Here is a 19460-nt window from a genome sequence, read left to right as displayed (position 1 = left end):
TTGGTACCACTGGACTGATACTAGTACTGTGGTACCGAAATAGATAACTCTCAATTTTTTTTATGGTTAACCCCGTTGTGCCCTACCTTAACCCTTCTTTGTACGCCAGTTTATTGAAAACGGCTGTACGGATTTTCACAAAATCACAAAAATTATGCTTCCTGAGTAAAGTTAAGAGTTTCTGCCAAATTTTGTGTAATTCTTGCAGCTGTTTTTCTGTATTGCAGAGCAAAGTTTCTTGTGGGAATTAAGATGGAAAATCAAATTTTTTAGATCCCACTTTCTCTAGGTCCTTGCTCGACCAATCAGCGCAAAACTTTCCATGAAGCAGAAAAAACGGATGCAAAGTACTTTTTTAGTAAAACAAGTAGGAGAGGATCTTGGCTGGAATGCCTTAAGATACTGCAGAGATGGGATATGACGGTTGCAGGCCCATATTGGTGATAGGGGAGTATAAAAGCGTGGTGAGTTCTCCTGTAGTCAGAAGGGTTATTGCTTTTGCCTTTGAATTAATGGATGTTTTGACAATTTAGAGTCATGTGGCGTAAATTGAGATCTTCCTAGCCTGTGCAGAGAAAATCAAAAATGTATCTAAGACAAGGAGACGTGTATTATAAGATGCTGTCTCCTTAAAAGTCCCAAGGGAAAGCAAATGAGTGCGTCATCAGGCAAAACAGTATGCAGCATGTTAAACGAAGGAGCTAGATTGCCTTTGTTGAATATGAAACGCAAAGTATGGTTTTTGGAGACAATCAGATAATTTATTAATTGATAATTTGGTATTGTAATAAAGATCTACTGCCCTTCTAGGTCCTGTAGAGCAATGGTTCTAATCCTGTAGTCCTGGGACCCCTGGAGGTCCGCAGAATTTCCTCAGAGAGTCCAAGACTGCTTAGAAAAATAAATAATATTAACAGATTAATAAAGTGTGTATAAATAAAGAAGCAAAATTGAAAATTGAGAATTTTAAAACGTTCTATAAATGTGCAGGAATGTGAAATTAGAAGCTAAAAATCGAGTTAGTATGAACAGATTGATTTGTGGTGCATCAAAGAGAATATAGTATGGCCTCAACAGAATTTAGAAAAGCTCCAACCTTTGCGTTAAAATTTTAAAACAATTTTTTTTAGATTTGTCTGTGAATTAAACTTTTCATAATTTGGGTATTTGTTGTGTACTCTTTTGCAGTCCAAATCACCAGGGGGCATATTATCAAGAGATGTATAGCCGCTTTTTCGGTCACATAGCGCCGAAAAAGCGGCGATTTTATTATCGCACAATTTACAAGGACTCGCTACGATGCAGTAGCGCGAGTTTCCTTGCGATGACAGATGTTTTTTTCCCCACTTTGCATGTCAGCGATAGACATCGCTAATGACATGCAAAGTGGGCGTACCTTAGAAATACTACATGACAAACCCTTGCTACCACAGCTTCGCATTATTTACAACGCTGTACCGGTTCCGCGAAGCGATGTCAAAAGTAGCGCTAAACCCCCTTTTTCGCAGATATTTAACTCCTGCTAATAATCCGGCGATAGATGGCGATAATTAAAAAAACACTAAGCGCGTTCTGCGATAATTATCGAGGGTTGTTGTTAATATGCCCCCAATATTCTTAGTCCAGGATTCTCAGGTTCCAGTAATGACTCAGAGGGGATCGCTGGATTCCAATAATGATTCAGTGGGGGTCCCCGGTTTCCAATAATGATTATGCGGGGCTCCACACAAATAAAAGTTTAAGAACCACTGCTGTAGAGAGTCAATTCAATAACCGAGGACCGCCTCTTTGTTAAAGTTTTTACTTCTCTATATAACGTGTCTTGCCCGGGTGTCACGTGTTGAACGCTGCACGTTCACCCCCCCTTCAATGACAGCTGCATTCACACCGCTGCTCATTAGCGTTTCCCGTGTGCCTGGCGGTAGGTGCGCTGCCTGCGTGAAAGGGCTGAGAGGCATGCCACGAACACATCTGTGTACAGGCTCTGCAGAAATGATGTAAGCGAGACGTTAAGTGTGTCTCAACACTTTATTGAGGGCTCCTGGGGCTGTGATAATTCGCTTCTGAGGAAACCCCAGACAGAAAGGTACTGGAGGTGAGATGTCGGCGCGTCGACTCTCTCCTGTCATTACTGTCTGTCTGCGCCAGGCAGCATTTCACCTATTTCAGCATAAAAGGAGGGAAATGTTGCCGCCAAATTGCACATTAGGGAGGCATCAAGTGTCAAAGAGATTATGAGGGCTCACAAAACTGCGTTAACAAGTGTGAAACAGTGCAGCACTGCTTCAGAAAAATACTTTTAAGATTTGTTCTCCTTGTGAAACGCTGCACCCGCCAGTCCTGTGGGGCGAGCAATGCAATTGCGTAACGCCAACAACGGCTACATTTTCGCTTTGATAGAAAATGAGGAATAATGCCCTTTGACAAAGATGGACCGCGTGTGATATTTATGTCGGCACAAACGCATTCTGCTGCCTCTGAACAAAAAAAAATACAGGAAAGACCCGAGAAAAGCATCAAATAACACAAGTCTTTGATCTTACCAATAAGATATAACGCCGACGCATTTTTTTTTTTAATTGACCCTACAAAGTACCGCAAGCAGAAGCAGTAGATCCGCAAACGTCACATATTTTAGCCTCTGGTCCACTATCTTTGAAATCCCGCAGGCACAGATTGTCGTAATCCCTTTCATGATTCACGAATAACCTTTCATCTTTGATTACATTCTTTCATTCTTTTAAATTGATTTCTCGTGTTGGCCGGGTTCATGCTCCTAATGTGTGGATGTTTTTCTAGGTATGCAGGCTCTGCCGCCGACCGCCAGGGAAGCTCATCCATGAGGAAGGTACGTGTTTTTCTGACTGTTTATTTGCATTGCTTTAAGTAAAACTTCCTATCCAGAAATGTACAGTAAATCGGACTTTTAAGGCTGATTGAATTTAATCCGGTTGTCAATAGGTTATTGCAAAATCCAACCAATGCAATTCATTCATATATAAGAACAACCTATATAAATATTTCGACTGCATGCCAGTAGATACCATACAGTAAAAACGTTAGGAGGTCGCATCCAGCATAAAAAGTCATAAAACATGTCTGATAGCTTTTACAGCAATACAACTCTAAAAAACTTCCCATGTTCCTTATATTTGTGTAGATACATATTCATCTCTGGATATGAAGCTCATATTTTTTAGTATGGAACAGCGTCCTTAACTGGTCATTGCTAGGATGTTGTGAATTCAAGACGACTGTTCGGTTCACCCCGAGCCTCTCACGCCAACTCACAGCCTAAAACAGGAAAAATACGCACGAAACCTAGGAGAAGAACAATGGAAAGAGACAAATGAATAGACTTGTCTCTGCAGACTAGGCAGTCCTCTGACTAGGAGGACTGGCGTCTTGAAGTTGTCTACAGAGCAAACTGGGGTCAGGTAAGAAGTCTCTCTGCCCTCTCTGGCACACCTTCAAGCCACGCTAGACCCTCTTCAGCTGCACCCATCTCTGTGAGGTATGTTGCTTAGTTAATGCCAGTGCTTAATTTGAGCCGGTGGTGGCAGGTTAGGCCCACCAGCTCTCATTTATGGGGACCAGAATGTATTTTACCTCATCAGACATTTACCGAGAGCAAGAGGGGCAAACACACACACACAAGGGAAAGGAGAAAGAGAAAAACAGAAACAGAAAACCACCACAAAGGGAGAAAACGTGAACTTGTGAGACTAAAATAAAGGGGCAGGGAGTGTCTGGCAGCGGGATTAAAGAGGCATGAGGTGGATTTAAAGCTATGTAGCCTTGGTATTTGGAGTGCCAACATTTAAGAGTACCAACCAAGAACTTTTGAGCAGAGCTTTGGGCGCCAGCACTCGTTCTATTACAAATCAATCACAAATTAATGCACATAATCTGGAAACGACATCATGTTGGGTAATGCTACTATTCTAAGCACCCAGTCCCTGCTGCTTACTTCCAATTTTCCTATTTTGGTCCTCCTTTAATGCCAAGCATCTAGTGAGCTGTAAAAGGCTTTCCCATATTCCAATTCACCTTTTCCACTTCTCGAACTTTATATATCTGTAGCATATTGAGTTTTTCTAAAAGTTTTAAACAAGTAAATTATTTGTATTAATGCCTAGTATGATTATTGCATGGTTTTGCAGATGAGTCAATAAATAAATACACTAAAGTTTTTTGTGATAGTACGACCTTTTGCTTCACAGTCTCTCTCATTCAACCGGTGTCGCATAAAGGAGTGACTGTTGAATCACAGTCCCTCCTCCATAAACACAGTTCCCAGGGTTGGATATTCTGCCCATGGTCCTTCTTGTACTTTAGATACACACAAAGTATTGGGTGTGTCCCATAAACGATATGATCAGCATGTCCACTGAAAAGAATATGGTCTACAGGGCTCGCCTTTGGGACATTGCAGCATTTCTGAGGGCGAGTGACGAGTGGTCATGATCTTTGATCTCAGCAATAGGAAAGTCCTGCTGTTCCTATGACAGTTTGTGAAGTAAGGCACCCTGGATCCCTGCCTCCACTGGAAGAAGTCAATGGTGCTGAGCATGCAGGTACTCTGCTTCCTCTTGATGGCTTTAGTGGAGATAAGCATGCAGAGACTGGGGCTTTTTGTCCGGTGACACCGCCCGTTATGGCGGCTGCTCCAACCTCTCTAGAAAGCTTGAATTCTTATAGGAAGAGCACTGGTTACATGAGGTATTTCACTGAGTGATGTTTCACTGAGTGTTGGGCTCCTTTCCCTGTTAGGCTCATAAGTATTCTTTCTTGGGTTCTCAATTTTTATGCTCTTGCTCTTTGGAAGTCATGGGTGGTCTTTTGAATATTGCTTGTGGATGAGTTACCTTCCTAGTGGACACTGTTACAGCTGACCCATGAAGGAATTATTTTTGATTTTACTGTAGGTTAAAGGCTAAAACAGTGGCACTGCCATATCTGTGGTCCTGGAATATCTGTTGTATGGCCCTGACACTGCGTGGTGATTATTCCCCTGGTGTGGTGGCCCTACGTGTTGATATTATTCTTCCATAGATTGGCCGCAAAGCTCCTAAGTAGAAAAGGACAGAAATGAACAGTCTACTGTTCTAAATGCAGAATGACAGATCAGTAACCCAAATACAATTCCTAAATATTCAGCAAATTAATCTATAATACAACTCAGGAACATTCATTTGGTCTATATTATCTATTGCTTCATATCACTAAGGGTGAGGAATGTACTCAAGGAAGTTGGATCTCTGCCCCTCTCGTATTCTCTGAACTGTATAGGCTAGATTGTACAGTTTAGCTATATCTAAAATGGCTTGTAGTCGCTTAGCTCCATCTTTACAGATTTAATACATTTATCTTTATTACTATGTATTGATCCGCAGAGCATCTCTTGGGGCATTCTCCAATAATTGTCGCCCACTCTGAACATTAGTTTTCTACATGCGGTCATGGGAGATACATTATTATATGAAAAAACTTTAGGAACAGAGCGGACGCGGATAAGCGCCAATCGAAAGAATAAAGACACAATAATATTGAGGCACAATTCTTGAGCCACGGATCGCTTAAATATGTGCATTTGTTGAGAAAATATAAAACAAATCAAACACACAAAGAGGCCTTTTGTAAAGAGATAATTTAAGTACAAAGGTTGACCTACGGTACTGGAAACCGGAAGAGGAGTTAAAAACAACAGAGAGAATAAAAATTAAAAAAAGACATTGATAAAGATAATTACTAAGACTTGACAGGAAAGCCCGGAAGGTGCACGATATTTATAATTATATAAGAAAATGAGAGTTAATGTTTTGGTCTTGATAAAGATGGTTTAAACCAGAAAGAAACCTTTGAAATGCGTTGATGCACTTGATGCTTAATCTGTGATATATGTTGGTACAACAGATGAAAAATGCGTGTATTATCGTGTACTAGCTTGGATTAGAATGTAACACAGATAGGCCGTTTTCATGACAGAGTGAATTGTCTTGTGAATACTCTTCCTTCTTCTTTCAAGCAGGGTCTTTTTTTATGTTGCTATGTGTTTTAACCCTATGTATTTGTAGTAATGATTGATATATTGATAATATTGTGGAATTGTTGATCCCTTTACGGCATGAGCCATCTGAGGGGCCTGCGGTCTGTCTGAACCCAGAAGTGTGTCTCAAACAGGTATGGTTTCAGCTTCTTCAGTGCCCATACCACAGCAAAGGCTTCTCGCTCAATTGCACTCTACTTCTGTTCTCACAGGAGTAACCTTCTGTTAATAAAGGCTACAGCTTTGTCTAGGCCCTCCTCATTTAACTGTGATAGTACTGCCCCATGCCAAGCTCTGAAGAATCTGTCTGGGCTATGAGTTCCTGGGAGAAGTCAGGGCCCTTGAACACACGTGCTGTTAACATGGCCACATTGTATCAAAGGCTTTCTGGCAGGCCTCTCTCCAGAACACCGTCTTGGGCTGCTTCCTAGAAGTATGCTCAGTCAAGGGGGCAACAAGGATGACATAACTCTTGGCAAATCTCCTGTAATAACCAGTGAGGCCCAGGAAGGCCCTCACCTCTGTCTGAGTTCTTGTTGGGTCCCAGGTCAAGATACTATGTTGGCTTTAAATGGCTAAACACCTTGTGCCAGCCCACCAGGTTGCCCAAATACGCCACTGTTGCCTGCCCTATCTCGCACTTGCTGGCCATAACAGTCAGGTCTGCCTGTTGTAGGACCTGATGTTCTTCCTGGAGGCGAAACAGATGTTCCTCCCAGCTGGAGCTGATGATCAATCAATCAATCAATCATAGTATTTGTAAAGCGCACTACATACCCGTGAGGTCTCAAGGCACTGAGGGGAGGGAGGTGCTGCTACTGCTCGAAGAGCCAGGTCTTGAGAAGTCTTCTGAAGGTGAGCAGGTCCTGGATCTGCCACTGGTGGGTAGGGAGGGTGTTCCAGGTCTTGGCGGCGAGGAAGGAGAAGGATCTTCCACTGGCGGTCGTTCATTGGATGCGGGGGACAGCGGCGAGGGCGAGTCTGGCTGAGTGGAGCTGGCAGGTGGGGGTGTAGAAGCTGAGTCGGTCGTTGAGGTATGGTGGTCCGGTGTTGTGGAGGGCCTTGTGGGCGTGGGTGAGTAGCTTGAAGGTGATCCTCTTTTCGATGGCGAGCCAGTGTAGGTCTCTCAGGTGGGGGGGTGATGTGGCTGCGGCGAGGGACGTTGAGGATCAGTCGGGCGGAGGTGTTTTGGATACGTTGCAGTCGTCGCAAGTGTTTGGTCGGGATACCTCCGTAGAGTGCGTTGCCATAGTCCAACCTGCTGCTGACGAGGGCCTGGGTCACCGTTCGTCTTGTTTCGGTGGGGATCCACTTATAGATCCTGCGGAGCATGCGGAGGGTGTTGTAGCAGGAGGAGGAGACGGCGTTGACCTGCTTCGACATGGAGAGGGAGAAGTCGAGGATGATACCCAGGTTGCGTGCGTGGTCCGTGGGTGTCGGTGCTGTTCCTAGCGTGGTCGGCTGTTTCCTCATCCATTCTGCGACGGCCTTCATTCCCTCGTGGAGGTTGGTTTTGGCGGTGTGTGGGTCCTTGGTGAGGGAGAGGATCAGCTGGGGTCGTCGGTGTAGGAGATGATGCTGAGGTCATACTGGCAGGCGACGTGGGCGAGGGGGGCCATGTAGATGTTGAACAGCATCAGGCTGAGCGAGGATCCTTGGGGTACGCCGCAGATGATGACGGTGGCTTTGGCGCGGAAGGGGGAGAGGCGGACGCTCTGGGTTCTGCCGGAGAGGAAAGATGTGGTCCATTCCAGGGCCTTCGCTTGGATTCCGGCTTCTTGGAGTCGTGATTTTAGTGTGCGGTGGCAGACCGTGTTGAAGGCGGCTGACAGGTCCAGGAGGATGAGGGCCGATGTTTCGCCGTTGTCCAATTGGGCCCTTATGTCGTCTGTGGCGGCGATGAGGGCTGTCTCAGTGCTGTGGTTTCTCCGAAATATGGACTGGGACGGGTCCAGGATGTTATTGTCTTCGAGGTATCGGGTTGAATGTTGACGATTTTCTCGATCACCTTTGCCGGGAACGGGAGCAGGGAGATGGGCCGGAAGTTTTTGAGGTCCTTGGGGTCCGCCTTGGGTTTCTTGAGGAGGGCGTTGATCTCAGCGTGCTTTCAGCTTTCCGGGAATATGGCTGTCTCGAAGGAGGTGTTGATCACTTTCCGAAGTTGGGGTGCGATGGCTGCGTCGGCTTTGTTGAATATGTGGTGAGGACAGGGGTCTGACGGTGATCCTGAGTGGATGGAGTTCATGGTCTTGCGGGTATCGTCATCGTTGATGTTGGTCCAAGAGGTCAGGCTGTGGATGCGGGTGGGGTACGCGGGTGCGGTGGGGTCTGGAGTTGTCGGGGTGGTCAGTGTGTTGAAGCTGTTGTGGATGTCGGTGATCTTGTGGTAGAAGAAGGTAGCCAGCGAGTTGCAGAGTTCTTGTGAGGGTGGGATGTCGTTGGCGTTGGCGCTGGGGTTGGAGAGTTCTTTCACGATGCTGAAGAGCTCTTTGCTGTCGTGTGCGTTGTTGTCCAGGCGGGATTTGAAGGCAGATCTCTTGGCGAGTCTAATGAGGTGGTGGTGTCTGCGGTGGCGTCCTTGTGGGCTGCTTGGCTGATTGATTGATATGTTGTCCAGTTATTCAGGCCAGAATGACCCTGTCCCAGCTAAGTCCCTGTTGACCAAACTCTGCAAGGTGGCAGGGGCATTCTTCAACCCAAAAGACATCACCCTGAAATGGAAGTGCCCCTCTGGAATAGAAAATACAGACCTTTCTGTAGCCCCCTCAGTCAGGGCAATCTGCCAGTACCCTGATGTTAATTAAGTCAGAGATATTAAGGAATTTGGCAGCTCCCAGCCTGTTTAAGAGCTCATCAGCATGGGAGATGGGGTGAGCACCAATTTTGGTAGCCAAATTGAGCCCCCCCCCTATAATCCACACATGCCCGGAGTTCTGGCGTGGTGCCTGGTGGGGCGCTATGGGTACCAAGACCACTGGGTTGGATCAGGGACTACTCGAGTGCTCAGTCACCCCTAAGTCAAGCATCTTGGATACCTCCTCCTTGATACTAGCCCACACCTTGTCAGACAGTCTGTAAATGTTGTTCTTTACAGATATGCTGGCTCTAGTATGTGTGCCATGGTTACACATGTTTAAGCCCAGGGGTGAAGGAAAACAGTGAGGCAATCTGCCCCAGCAACTGGCAACAGTCCCCCTGCTGTTCTGGGGTCAGGGTAGGAGAGCGGCTGACACTCTGCACTGACCCCTCCTGCTGCTTGCAGGATAGGAGGTCATGGGGAGGTTCACTCTCATCTTCCACCCCATCATCTGTCAGGAGGAGCATAGTGACTTCATATGTCTCATAGTGTGGCTTGAGGCATTACCATTGAGGCAGTTCCATTAAGGAGTCCCTGGGACTCTTGAGGTCCATCAGGTAGCTAACCTCCCCCTTTCTCTTCTTCACCTCATAGGGCCCACACCAGTGGTCTTGTAGGGCCTAAGGCTCAATGGGCTCCATATTCCACACTTTTTGGCCAGGTTGAAACTCAACCAGAGTGGCCTTCTGGTCACACCAGAGCTTCATGACCTCCTGTCTGGCTTCTAGATTGGCAGTGGCCTTCTTCCAGAAGTGCTCCATCTAGTTTTGGAGAGCCAGCATGTAGCTGACTACATAGCTTGTTCACACCCCACTTTCACCAAGCTCAGAAGTCCCCCAACTGGGTGGCCATAGAGTTTGAAGGGGCTGAACCTAACCCCCTTCTTTGGCACCTCCATCTAGGCAAAAAGCAGGCATGGTAAGAGGATGTCCCACTTCTGCCAAATGAGCTCAGGCAGAGCCCATAATCATGCCTTTAAAGGTCTTGGTGAATCTCTCAATGAGCCTATTGGTCTGCAGATGATAGCATGTGGAGAACTTGTAAATTATGCCACACTCATCCCACATGGACTTCATGCGCACAGACATGAAGTTAGTGCCCCTGACGGAAACTACTTCTTTGAGGAACCTCAACCAGGTACACGTCCCTATCAGTGCCTTGGACATGGCAGGTGCAGTTATAGATCTCATAGGTCTGGCCTCTAGACATCTAGTGTCGTGGTCCACCAAAACCAGAATAAACATGTTACTTAAGGCAGTTTTGGGTGCAAGGGTTTAAAAATGTTGATGCCCACCCTTTCAAAAGGTACGCCAATGACAGGCAAGGGAACCAGGGGAGTAAAGAGCTTTTTCACTGTTTTCCCTCAAGCCTGGCAGGTGGGACAGGACCAGCAGAATGTATCTGAGGCTGTCTTCATTCAGAGCCAATAAAAGTGGGTGACAAGCCTGGCAACGGTCTTGTCCTGCCCCAGATGTTTTGTGAGGGGTTTATTGTGAGCCAGACCCAGTAGGAAGGATTTTTAGCACTGGGAATCTTCAACACGTGAGTTGCCCCAGGTCCAGGAACCTTATGTTCACTATATAGGAGGTCATTCTCCCAATATATGAGGTGATCTCCAGAGGTGTCACCAGTGGTCATGCTGCCTCAAGCCTTCTAGAGTTGGGCACTCCTGTGCTTTACAGAATTCCACCTTGGTGGGCCGACCCTCAACTTGCAATCCAGTAGGCTCAGGCAGGTCTCTCAGGGCAGCAATGTCCTCCCCAGTAGTTTCCAGGGTGGTGCCCTTAGGTTCCACTTCCTCCTGTGCTGTGGGAGTTTCAGGCGCTGGCTTCACTTTCCCTCTACCTTACCTCTTTTTGGAAGCTACCTAGGCCATTTGGCCAGGCTCCAGGCATTCTTGACTCCCCTCATGGGCAGCAATTATTTGATCATGCACACCTAGTCATGCAACCCTAACATCTCCAGGTGGGACCTGTGCTCCACTTCCTTCCAGAATGTTTTCTCCAGATCACTGCCTAACAGACAATCCACATGCATGGCAGGGCTCACAGCTACTTTTAGAGAATATGAGACCCCCCACTCAAAGGGAACCAGAGGCACTGGATTGTGACTTTCCCTGTTGTCTGCTACTACAACCTGGTGGCATGTATTGGAGATCCCCTGCTCCGAGGACTCAAGATGACACCTTATAGTAGTCATACTGGCTCTTGTGTCCCTCAGGGCATCCACACCCCAGCCCATTGATGTTGATTAACTGCCTGTACTTTGGAAGAATTTGAAGGCATGTGGGCTTTGGGCACCATTTCCTTCTCACCCAGGGACACTAAGATACCCTCTGCTGTCTCTCCCTTGCTAACTGGGACCACTGCCTCCCAAAGCGCTACACTGGCAAACCCCAGTGTCTGCCCAACAGTGGGGTCTGTCCCCTCTTGAGGTACTGGGTGCCTCACCTCACATGCCCTTACTTGTAGCATTCAGTACACTGGGGGTTGAACCTTCCTGACTTGTTGTCAAAGAAAGTATTTCTGTTCTTATCAGGTTGGGACTGGTTAGTGTCAGAAATTAGGTTACTTGTTGAGGGAGGTGAAACCTCTCCATTCTTCTAAGGGTGAAGCCACAAGCAAACCCGAAATGAACCTGTGCTCAACCCTCTGGTAGCTTTGCACAGTGCAGTCAAGCTTAACTTAGAGGCTATGTGTAACGTATTTATGCAACACTTCAAACACTAACACAGTGAAAACGGATCACAAAAGGACCCCACACCAGTTTTAGGAACATAGAGTACTTTTTAATAAATAAAACAAAACAACAAACATCCAATCAGTAGAGCTGGAGACATTCAATTTGCAAGGTTTGAGTGAAAATAGTACTAAAAGACATTAAGTGGCAACTGTTGAATCCGATCGCACCGGACTGAGACACAGTCACAAGTTTAAGCAGACTGCAATGTAGTGCAGCTACAGAGACCCAGTTAGGCTCACTGAACAGAGCACCTTAAATCATAGTTTGCAGCGCGTTGTGAAGATCCGCGTCAAAGATGCATTGCGCATTTGAAGCAATGCATCGATTCCGAGATGCGGCGAGTCTGTGGTGTGAGGTCTAGCATTGTCATCGAGGATCCGGTCGACCAGGGCTTGCAGTGCGAAGTCCCGGGTCAAGGATTTCTCACGCAGTCTGGGCAATGCGTCAGTTCTGAAGCACTGTGAGGCTGCGATGCAGAGTCCATCGCCACACCTGCCATAGATGAGGGATGCGAGGGCCTGCACCGAGGATACATCGCCAGCGGCAGTTCCAATGCGGAAACTGGCTTTGATACGGGTCTTTACGACAGTTCCAATCCACAGAGTTGCAGATGGCGGAATCCAGGTGCTGGGTCAAGGTTGTTGGAGCCTTCTGACCCTGGGGCTAAAATCGGGAAGCCAGAAAATTAGCCCTTGGAGTCACTCTCGGGTTCTGGGTTCAAGAGGTGTAGGCCCAGTCCTTCTCACCCAGGCAAAATAACATTATGCAGCAGGTCAGCAAAGCAAGGCAGCAGCATAGAAAGGCAGCAGCCCAGCAGAGTGGCAGTTCTTCAGCAGCACCGCAGTCCTTCTTCTTGGCATAGTGTCCAGAGGTCCAGAAGTGTACTGAAGAGGTGGTGTTTGCGGTCCAATAGTTATACCTGGTAACCTTCCTCTGGAAGGTGGCAGAAGCTTCTAGAAATTTATTTTGAAGTCCCCAGGCATCGTGCCTTCCCTGTCCTGTCTCTAGACTAAGTACAGGGGATATTCAGCCCTTTGTGTGCAAGCAGGACACAGCCTATTCAAGTGTAAGTAGGGCTGGGATCAGCTCCGCCCTCCCATCATGCAACTGATGGCCCATCCAGCCACACCTAAGCTCTTTACTGTGTGTGGCTGTCTAGGAGGAATACAAAGAGCCCAACTGTCAGCTACATACACCCAGTCATGTGCCCAGAGACATGCTAAAGGCACTAAATGGCTAAGGCAGGAAAATGCCAACTTTCTGAAAGTGTCATTTTAAAAATTGCAATTTAAAATCCAACTTCACCATGAGTTAGAATTTTTCATTACAATTCCAAAGCCACAAACATGAACTGGTTACCTGTTTTTGGAAATTAGTGCTTATGAACTGTAATTAGGTTACTCCAATGCTGTCCTAGGGGATTAGGACTCGTAGTAGTGAAAAACAAATGTAAGAGTTTTTCACTTCACTACCAGGGCATGTAAAAATTAAAACCACATGTACTGCTTCTTAAGTACATTACACCCTGCACTGTGGGGTGTTTAGGGCCTACCCTAGGGGTGATTTATATGTATTAAAAAGGTTAGGGCCTGGCAAAAGGTTTATTTTGTATCGCACAAAAAAAGGGTTACATTGGAGTATTTATCACCACCCAACGTACTACTCCACTCAATATATCTCACATAATGTACGGGGATGGTACAAATAAGGGAGAACAAAGAAAATATTTTTTTTAAAAGAAAGCAAGGGACTTGGAAGCACTCCTGTGTTAAGACGAGAACCCTCACACACCCTAGGGTGGCATGCTTCATCATAGGGTCCACTCTTCACACTGGGACCGCAAGGTACCCATGGGCTACTACTCTCCCGTAGGAGAGGAGCGGGTTTTGTCTCTGTCAACCGCACTGCAAGCTCTACCTTGGTCTGCAAAAACAGAGAATTGGTCTGTTTCTCACCACAAAAACGCTTTGTACATCTGGCCCATGCTTCCTTGGGATTCTGCATCTGAAAACGTCCTGCAGAAAGCGAACTTCATTGACTTAAAAAAATATTAGCTATTCAAGACTGCACAGAAAACAGGACAGAGGCCGGATTTGTACCCTACGAGATAACACCGAAATTTCAGTTTGCATCTATTTAAAGTCGGTTACTAATACGTACTGTGATGCCACATTGGTGTGATTTGTGTGTGCAAGTTCTGGGAACCCTTCTTATCTCAGAGACCCACACTTTCTTATCAAAATACTAAAAAAGACGACACGCTATTGGAAACACATCATAGAAAATGTCAGATACGTTATGATTAACTCCTTTACATTTGACATAGAGCCGCACTTTGTAATAACTGTTTAGAATGTATGATTTGGCACCTATACTAAGTACGTATATTGGTCCCTTGAGGACAAAGAATGCATTTCGGCAGACGGCATCTTTTCAATAGATTGCGCATACAGGAACATACTTTAAAATATGCTAATCTATTCGATTGGAAGTTGCAGCCACTGCCGTGCGTGGAAGCAGCACTTATGTACTTAAATGTTAGCAGTACCCATGGTGCAATGCAGTTACGTGCTACGTAGCTACTTGGGTACCAGAACCATATTGCAGCATTTAATCGCATTCTGGAAATAATCCCACCACTGAGGCAAAAGACAACATCAGAGGCATGAGGAGGGCAGCCACGCTTGTCCTCTTTTCATTTTGATGACACATGGCTTTTATGTCTGGTGGTACCTTTTCTCCTGCCAATGAGCGATCTGCCTTCATTTTGGACATGTCCTTCCTAATAGTAACACTAGTGCAGCCTACTAGTCAGGGTTTCTCTTAGCCTTGAGGCCTAGGGCCAGCCCCCACTTAATTGTGATATATGTTGAAATTCAATAGAACTTGTGAATCATATTGGTAATTTATGTCGGACCTGGAGAATCCGAGACTATGAGTCACACCAAGTGGTGCCAGCAGTGGTTTGGCACTTGAGTTCTTTAGTCAGGTAGTCTCCTGCATAGCCTTCAGACCCCCTGGGGTAGGCACAGAAACTTTTTGGGCAGGTATTGTTTATGGTAGATATTGTAAATGTTTTTACCTATTCCCTGCTTTTCTATTTAAATTTCTCCATAGTATCTGAAAGGGTTTAAGGCATATCAGTTGTTCACCAATCCCCTGAAATTAAAAATGAGGCTCTTGGTTATGGCTGTTTGCACTGTATAGTCTCCTGGGGCAATATTTACGACTTCAGTGGCACAGGGTAGCCCGGCAAGTCACCTTGCTGTGCTGCCTTGCATCACAGGGAAAGGGCAGAAATGTGCCATATTGACCCAATATGGTGCATTCCTGTCCTTTTTCCTTGCGCTGGCACTGTTTTGGCAGCCTAGCGCCAACACTGTAAAACAACCTGGTGGTTATCCTAGAACATGGGCATGTTAGTGTATTATGTTAAAAAGAGCATGTTTTACAACAGTTTGATTCGAAGAAAGTATTCCATCAGGCTTATGTTGTACAGCGCTACCACCTGAAACAAAGCTGTGTTGAATGCTCGTCAGGTTGGTGCTTGAAAGTTTGCTGATATTCTTTATTAATCATTTGATCCTTAACTTTGTCATTTGTGTTTTTATTGGGTATTGCTATTTGCACATGACTGACATTGCTGCTAGGCTCTATCATTGCCGATAATGTTGCTCACTTAATCTGCACATTGTAGTTTTGCGGTGCCGGAAGGGGGGAATTACTGGCAGGATATTGCCATTTTGGCGGTCAGCGGTTAGCGTTATAGTCTTCTGCAACCTCTCAGCATAAATTTTCATACTGTCACGACCGTGCAGTGGACACGCTCAGCGGGCACGCCACCGTCGCGCCAAAGGCAAGCCCGTCTGCGCCCGTCCGCGCTAAGTCCGGCCTCAGGGCCAGTCCCCCTGGCCCTTCCATACCTGCCCTCAGATGCTATTCCAGAGATGAGTTATTGGGTTGGGACCCGGAAGGAGGCAAGGCCAGCTGTCCAAGGGTAAACCCCGAATCTATCAGGGAAGTGTTGGCTGAGCGCTGTCACAAATGTCATTATACGTGGACTGCAGAGGAATCTATTAGTATAGGGTGTAATACTTCCGGGGGTAGGACAAGTCCAACCGCTCAAGAGCCTTTGAAATGTCTCCTTCTTAATGCTAGATCCTTAATTAAACACAGTGTAGAATGTGCTCTGTTTATCAAAGATTATAATATCAAACTAGCCTTTATAACGGAATCCTGGACTAATGAAACATCTGGACCCGATCTTGTCAAAGCCATTCCCTCCGGCTTTTTATGTTTTACACTTGACAGACCCACCAAGAGAGGTGGTCGGCTGGCAGTTATATATCATGAATCCCTGAAGCCTTTCTTTGTTAAGACCCCTAGCGGAAACTAGTGCCAGGCAAACAATGCACTCTCAAGCGGGCATTGCCATCTGCCCCATGGTACACAGAAAATTAAAAAAAAACATAAACTTGAATGTAAAAAGTTAGAACGTAAGTGGAGGAGAGGGTATGAAATCTCCGATAAAGAGATCTATAAAGTATGTCTCTCCAAATATAAAAAATTGCTTTTTGAAACCAAGAAGATATATTTCGGAGAACAAATTAGGAAGGCTGGACCCTCATCTAAGGCCCTGTTTAATACAATCTCCAGGCTTACTACTCCTGCAAGTCCTAAAATTGAAAGCAGTCCAGAACTATGTGAGACTTTGGCCGCTTTCTTTTTACAAAAGGTTGAAAACATCTTTTCCTCCTTCACTTTCACGCCCACAGATGCCATGGAGGCCGTTTCAACACGGCCTCCTGAATACAACAGGCATACTCCAGTGCTAGATCATTTTACATCATTGGATCTAGCTGGAGTTACTAAACTTCTACTTGACGTTCAGCCAGGCTCCCCTTTAGACCCCTGTCCAGTCATCATACTGAAACAGGTTCCTGAAGTTATTGGGGAAGTTCTCACGCCATTGTTTGCATCTATTTTTTTATACTGGTCTTTTTCCGAGTTCTTGGAAAATAGCATCCATTCTTCCCCTTCTAAAGAAACCCAACCTGGACCCACTCGATCCCAGCAGCTATAGGCCTATCTCACGTCTCCCCTTTCCTGGAAAGATGATTGAGAGGGCTATGAATGGTCAACTCAGCTCTTTCCTCCGTACCAACTCTTTGCTTGACATTACACAGTTCGGCTCTCATGCTGAACATAGCACTGAGCTGGCATTGATTAAATCTACTGAGGCGGTCAGAAAAGCCCTGGACCTAGGTGGTGCCGCTATATTTATTATGTTGGACCTTTCGGTCGCATTTGATACGGTCCATCATACAGTCTTGATGGACCGTTTATTGGCGGTTGAAGGCAAGGCCTGGGATCTTCTTAAATCTTTTCTGACTAATAGAACTCAAACAGTAGATCTTGGTAGAGATAGACCTAGGCCATTTTCTCTTCCCTGTGGTGTTCCGCAGGGGTCCTCGCTCAGCCCTACATTGTTTAATGTGTATGTGGCACCACTGGCAGTCCTGATTAGATCATTTGGATTCCAGCTAACCTCATATGCGGATGACACACAAATTGTGTTGTCTATCCAGAAGGGGTCCGAGGCTGAGACCGGATCCAGATGCCACAATTGCATGCAGGCGATTGCAGCCTGGATGGCATCCAACTGCCTTAAGCTTAATGCAGGCAAAACAGAGGTGATTGTTTTTGGGAACATTGTTAACCTCTGGACACCGGATTGGTGGCCAACTGCAATGGGTTCACCGCCAGTACCTGTGGTACGGGCTAAGAACCTGGGAGTGATTCTTGATCTGAAGCTCTCCTTCGGTGACCATATCAGCAGGGTTGTCTCCTCCTGCTTTTTTATTCTCAGAACCCTCAGAAAAATCAAATTCCTCCTCCCAGAAGACACCCTGAAAACAGTAGTCATTGCTCTCATTCTGTCTCGACTGGATTACTGCAATAGTCTCTATATTAACATCCAAGAGAGACACCTGGCCAGACTCCAGATCATGCAGAATGCGGCGGCTAGGCTGATCACAGGGACACCTAGGTTTGTTTCGGTAAGGATGGGTATCAGGACTCTCCATTGGCTACTTGTTAAACAACGAATACAGTTTAAGGCCTTGTGCATAGTTTTTAAGGCACTCAGCGGAGTTGGTCCTGATTTTTTGAAACATGCCTTACAGTGGTATGTTCCTGGAAGAGTCCTACGTTCGGTGCAAGCCAAACAAGTGTCTCTTCCCCGCTATAACAAAGCCAGTTGGGGTGGCATGAGCTTTTGCCACTGTGCTGCTAAGGCATAGAACAGCTTGCCTTTCCATCTTAGAAACATAACTGAGCTCCTCCCCTTTAGGAAAGAATAAAAAATTAGGCTATTTATGTAATTACCTTTTCCAGCAAACAACTACAGGTTCATTTCAGGAGGATAGTGCACAGCGCCAGGACACCTCTGGGTAACAGAGCGCTATAGAAGTCATATTATAAATATCTTTGATTGACAACACTCTAAAAATTATGGGAAGGGTGTTGTTTAACAAGATTAGCTCATGGGCTGAGGAATTTAAGGTTTTACATCCCTGTCAACTGGGATTCAGGAGCAAGGTTGGCACTGTGGAACAGTGCCTAAACCTTAATTTGATTATTGGTAAATATAATGTAGCCAAAAAATCCCCTGTCTACCTGGCATTCATGGATCTCACATCGGCCTTTGATTTTGTAAACAGATCACGTTTGTGGCTAATCTTGTTGGATCTTGGGCTAGATGACTCGTTAGTTTCTTTCTTGGCATACTTGCACAGAGACCTAAAAGCTAGGGTGCTTATTAGCATGAATGGTGAGATCTCTAATGCCATTGAAGTAGGTAGAGGGGTCAGACAAGGCTGTGTACTAGCCCCCTCCTATTTATTTTATATATCAATGACTTAACTAAATCTTTGTCGACCTCAACCAAAGACGTCCCTATGAATGGTGGTAATAAAATTCCTGCATTGTTATATGCTGATGATGCAGTTTTAATGGGGCGTACTCCTAAAGTTTTACGCATCCTGGTTCAGGACTTTGTCAAGTTTATGGCAACTTTGGATTTGTGTACCAATTTTAAAAACATCTTTTTTAATGTCATGTGGGTCTAAGAAATATTCTAACCCCACAATTGTCATAAACTCTAATCATTTATTGAGCACTTGCACTTTCCCGTATCTTGGCTTGACATTTGCATCAAATGGATTATGGAATGACCATATCGCCCATTGTAAACGAAAGTTTATTAATTCCATTAATACTATACTTAGGCTACCTAAGCCGAGGAATATTGAGGTAGTGTCATCCATTATCAAAATGTATAGATTGCAATGCACACCAACTGTAACATATGGGGCGGAGGTTTGGGGGAATACAGCCAGCATGCCCATTCAGCGTGAAGAGAACAGATTCTGTCGTAAGATTTTGGGCGCGCCTTTCTTTTCCTCAACGTTTGCTGCTCATAGAGAACTTCATCTACCATACGTTGAGGACTTTATTAAGGCTCGTCCAACCTTGTTTTGGATAAGAATCTGGCAGAATCTGGTTGCATATTTGACAAGGGAGATAATTCAAGATTGTCTAAAATGTGATAAAGGGATGGATATACCGTGGTTGACAGGGGTCCGGAAAAGTCTAAGTAGCCTGAATATGGAACATCTCTTTGTAAACCCCTTGCAACACAGCTCTATTAATATTAAAATATTGGAAAATACCCTTTATGCTTCATATAGAGAAGCACGACTATCAACTGAACGTAATAAAACTTCAGTTGCTAGATACATGAAGTTAGAA

General features: G+C 45.5%; 1 protein-coding gene across 1 annotated transcript in view; it reads left to right on the top strand.

Moving 5' to 3' along the window:
* The window catches only part of LOC146829166 (connector enhancer of kinase suppressor of ras 2-like), a 1989112-nt gene that overhangs the window by 1451318 nt on the left and 518334 nt on the right, over window positions 1-19460 (top strand). The window contains exon 15 of the mRNA XM_085606439.1: window positions 2800-2848. Within this exon, the coding sequence (XP_085462565.1) occupies window positions 2800-2848 (49 nt within the window). The remainder of the gene's footprint in view (window positions 1-2799; window positions 2849-19460) is intronic.

Source organism: Triturus cristatus, chromosome 5_2, assembly GCF_964204655.1.
Source record: "Triturus cristatus chromosome 5_2, aTriCri1.1, whole genome shotgun sequence".
Taxonomy (NCBI): domain Eukaryota; kingdom Metazoa; phylum Chordata; class Amphibia; order Caudata; family Salamandridae; genus Triturus; species Triturus cristatus.
The sequence above is the reverse complement of the archived record's forward strand: the minus strand, read 5'-3'. Positions and strand labels throughout refer to the sequence as shown.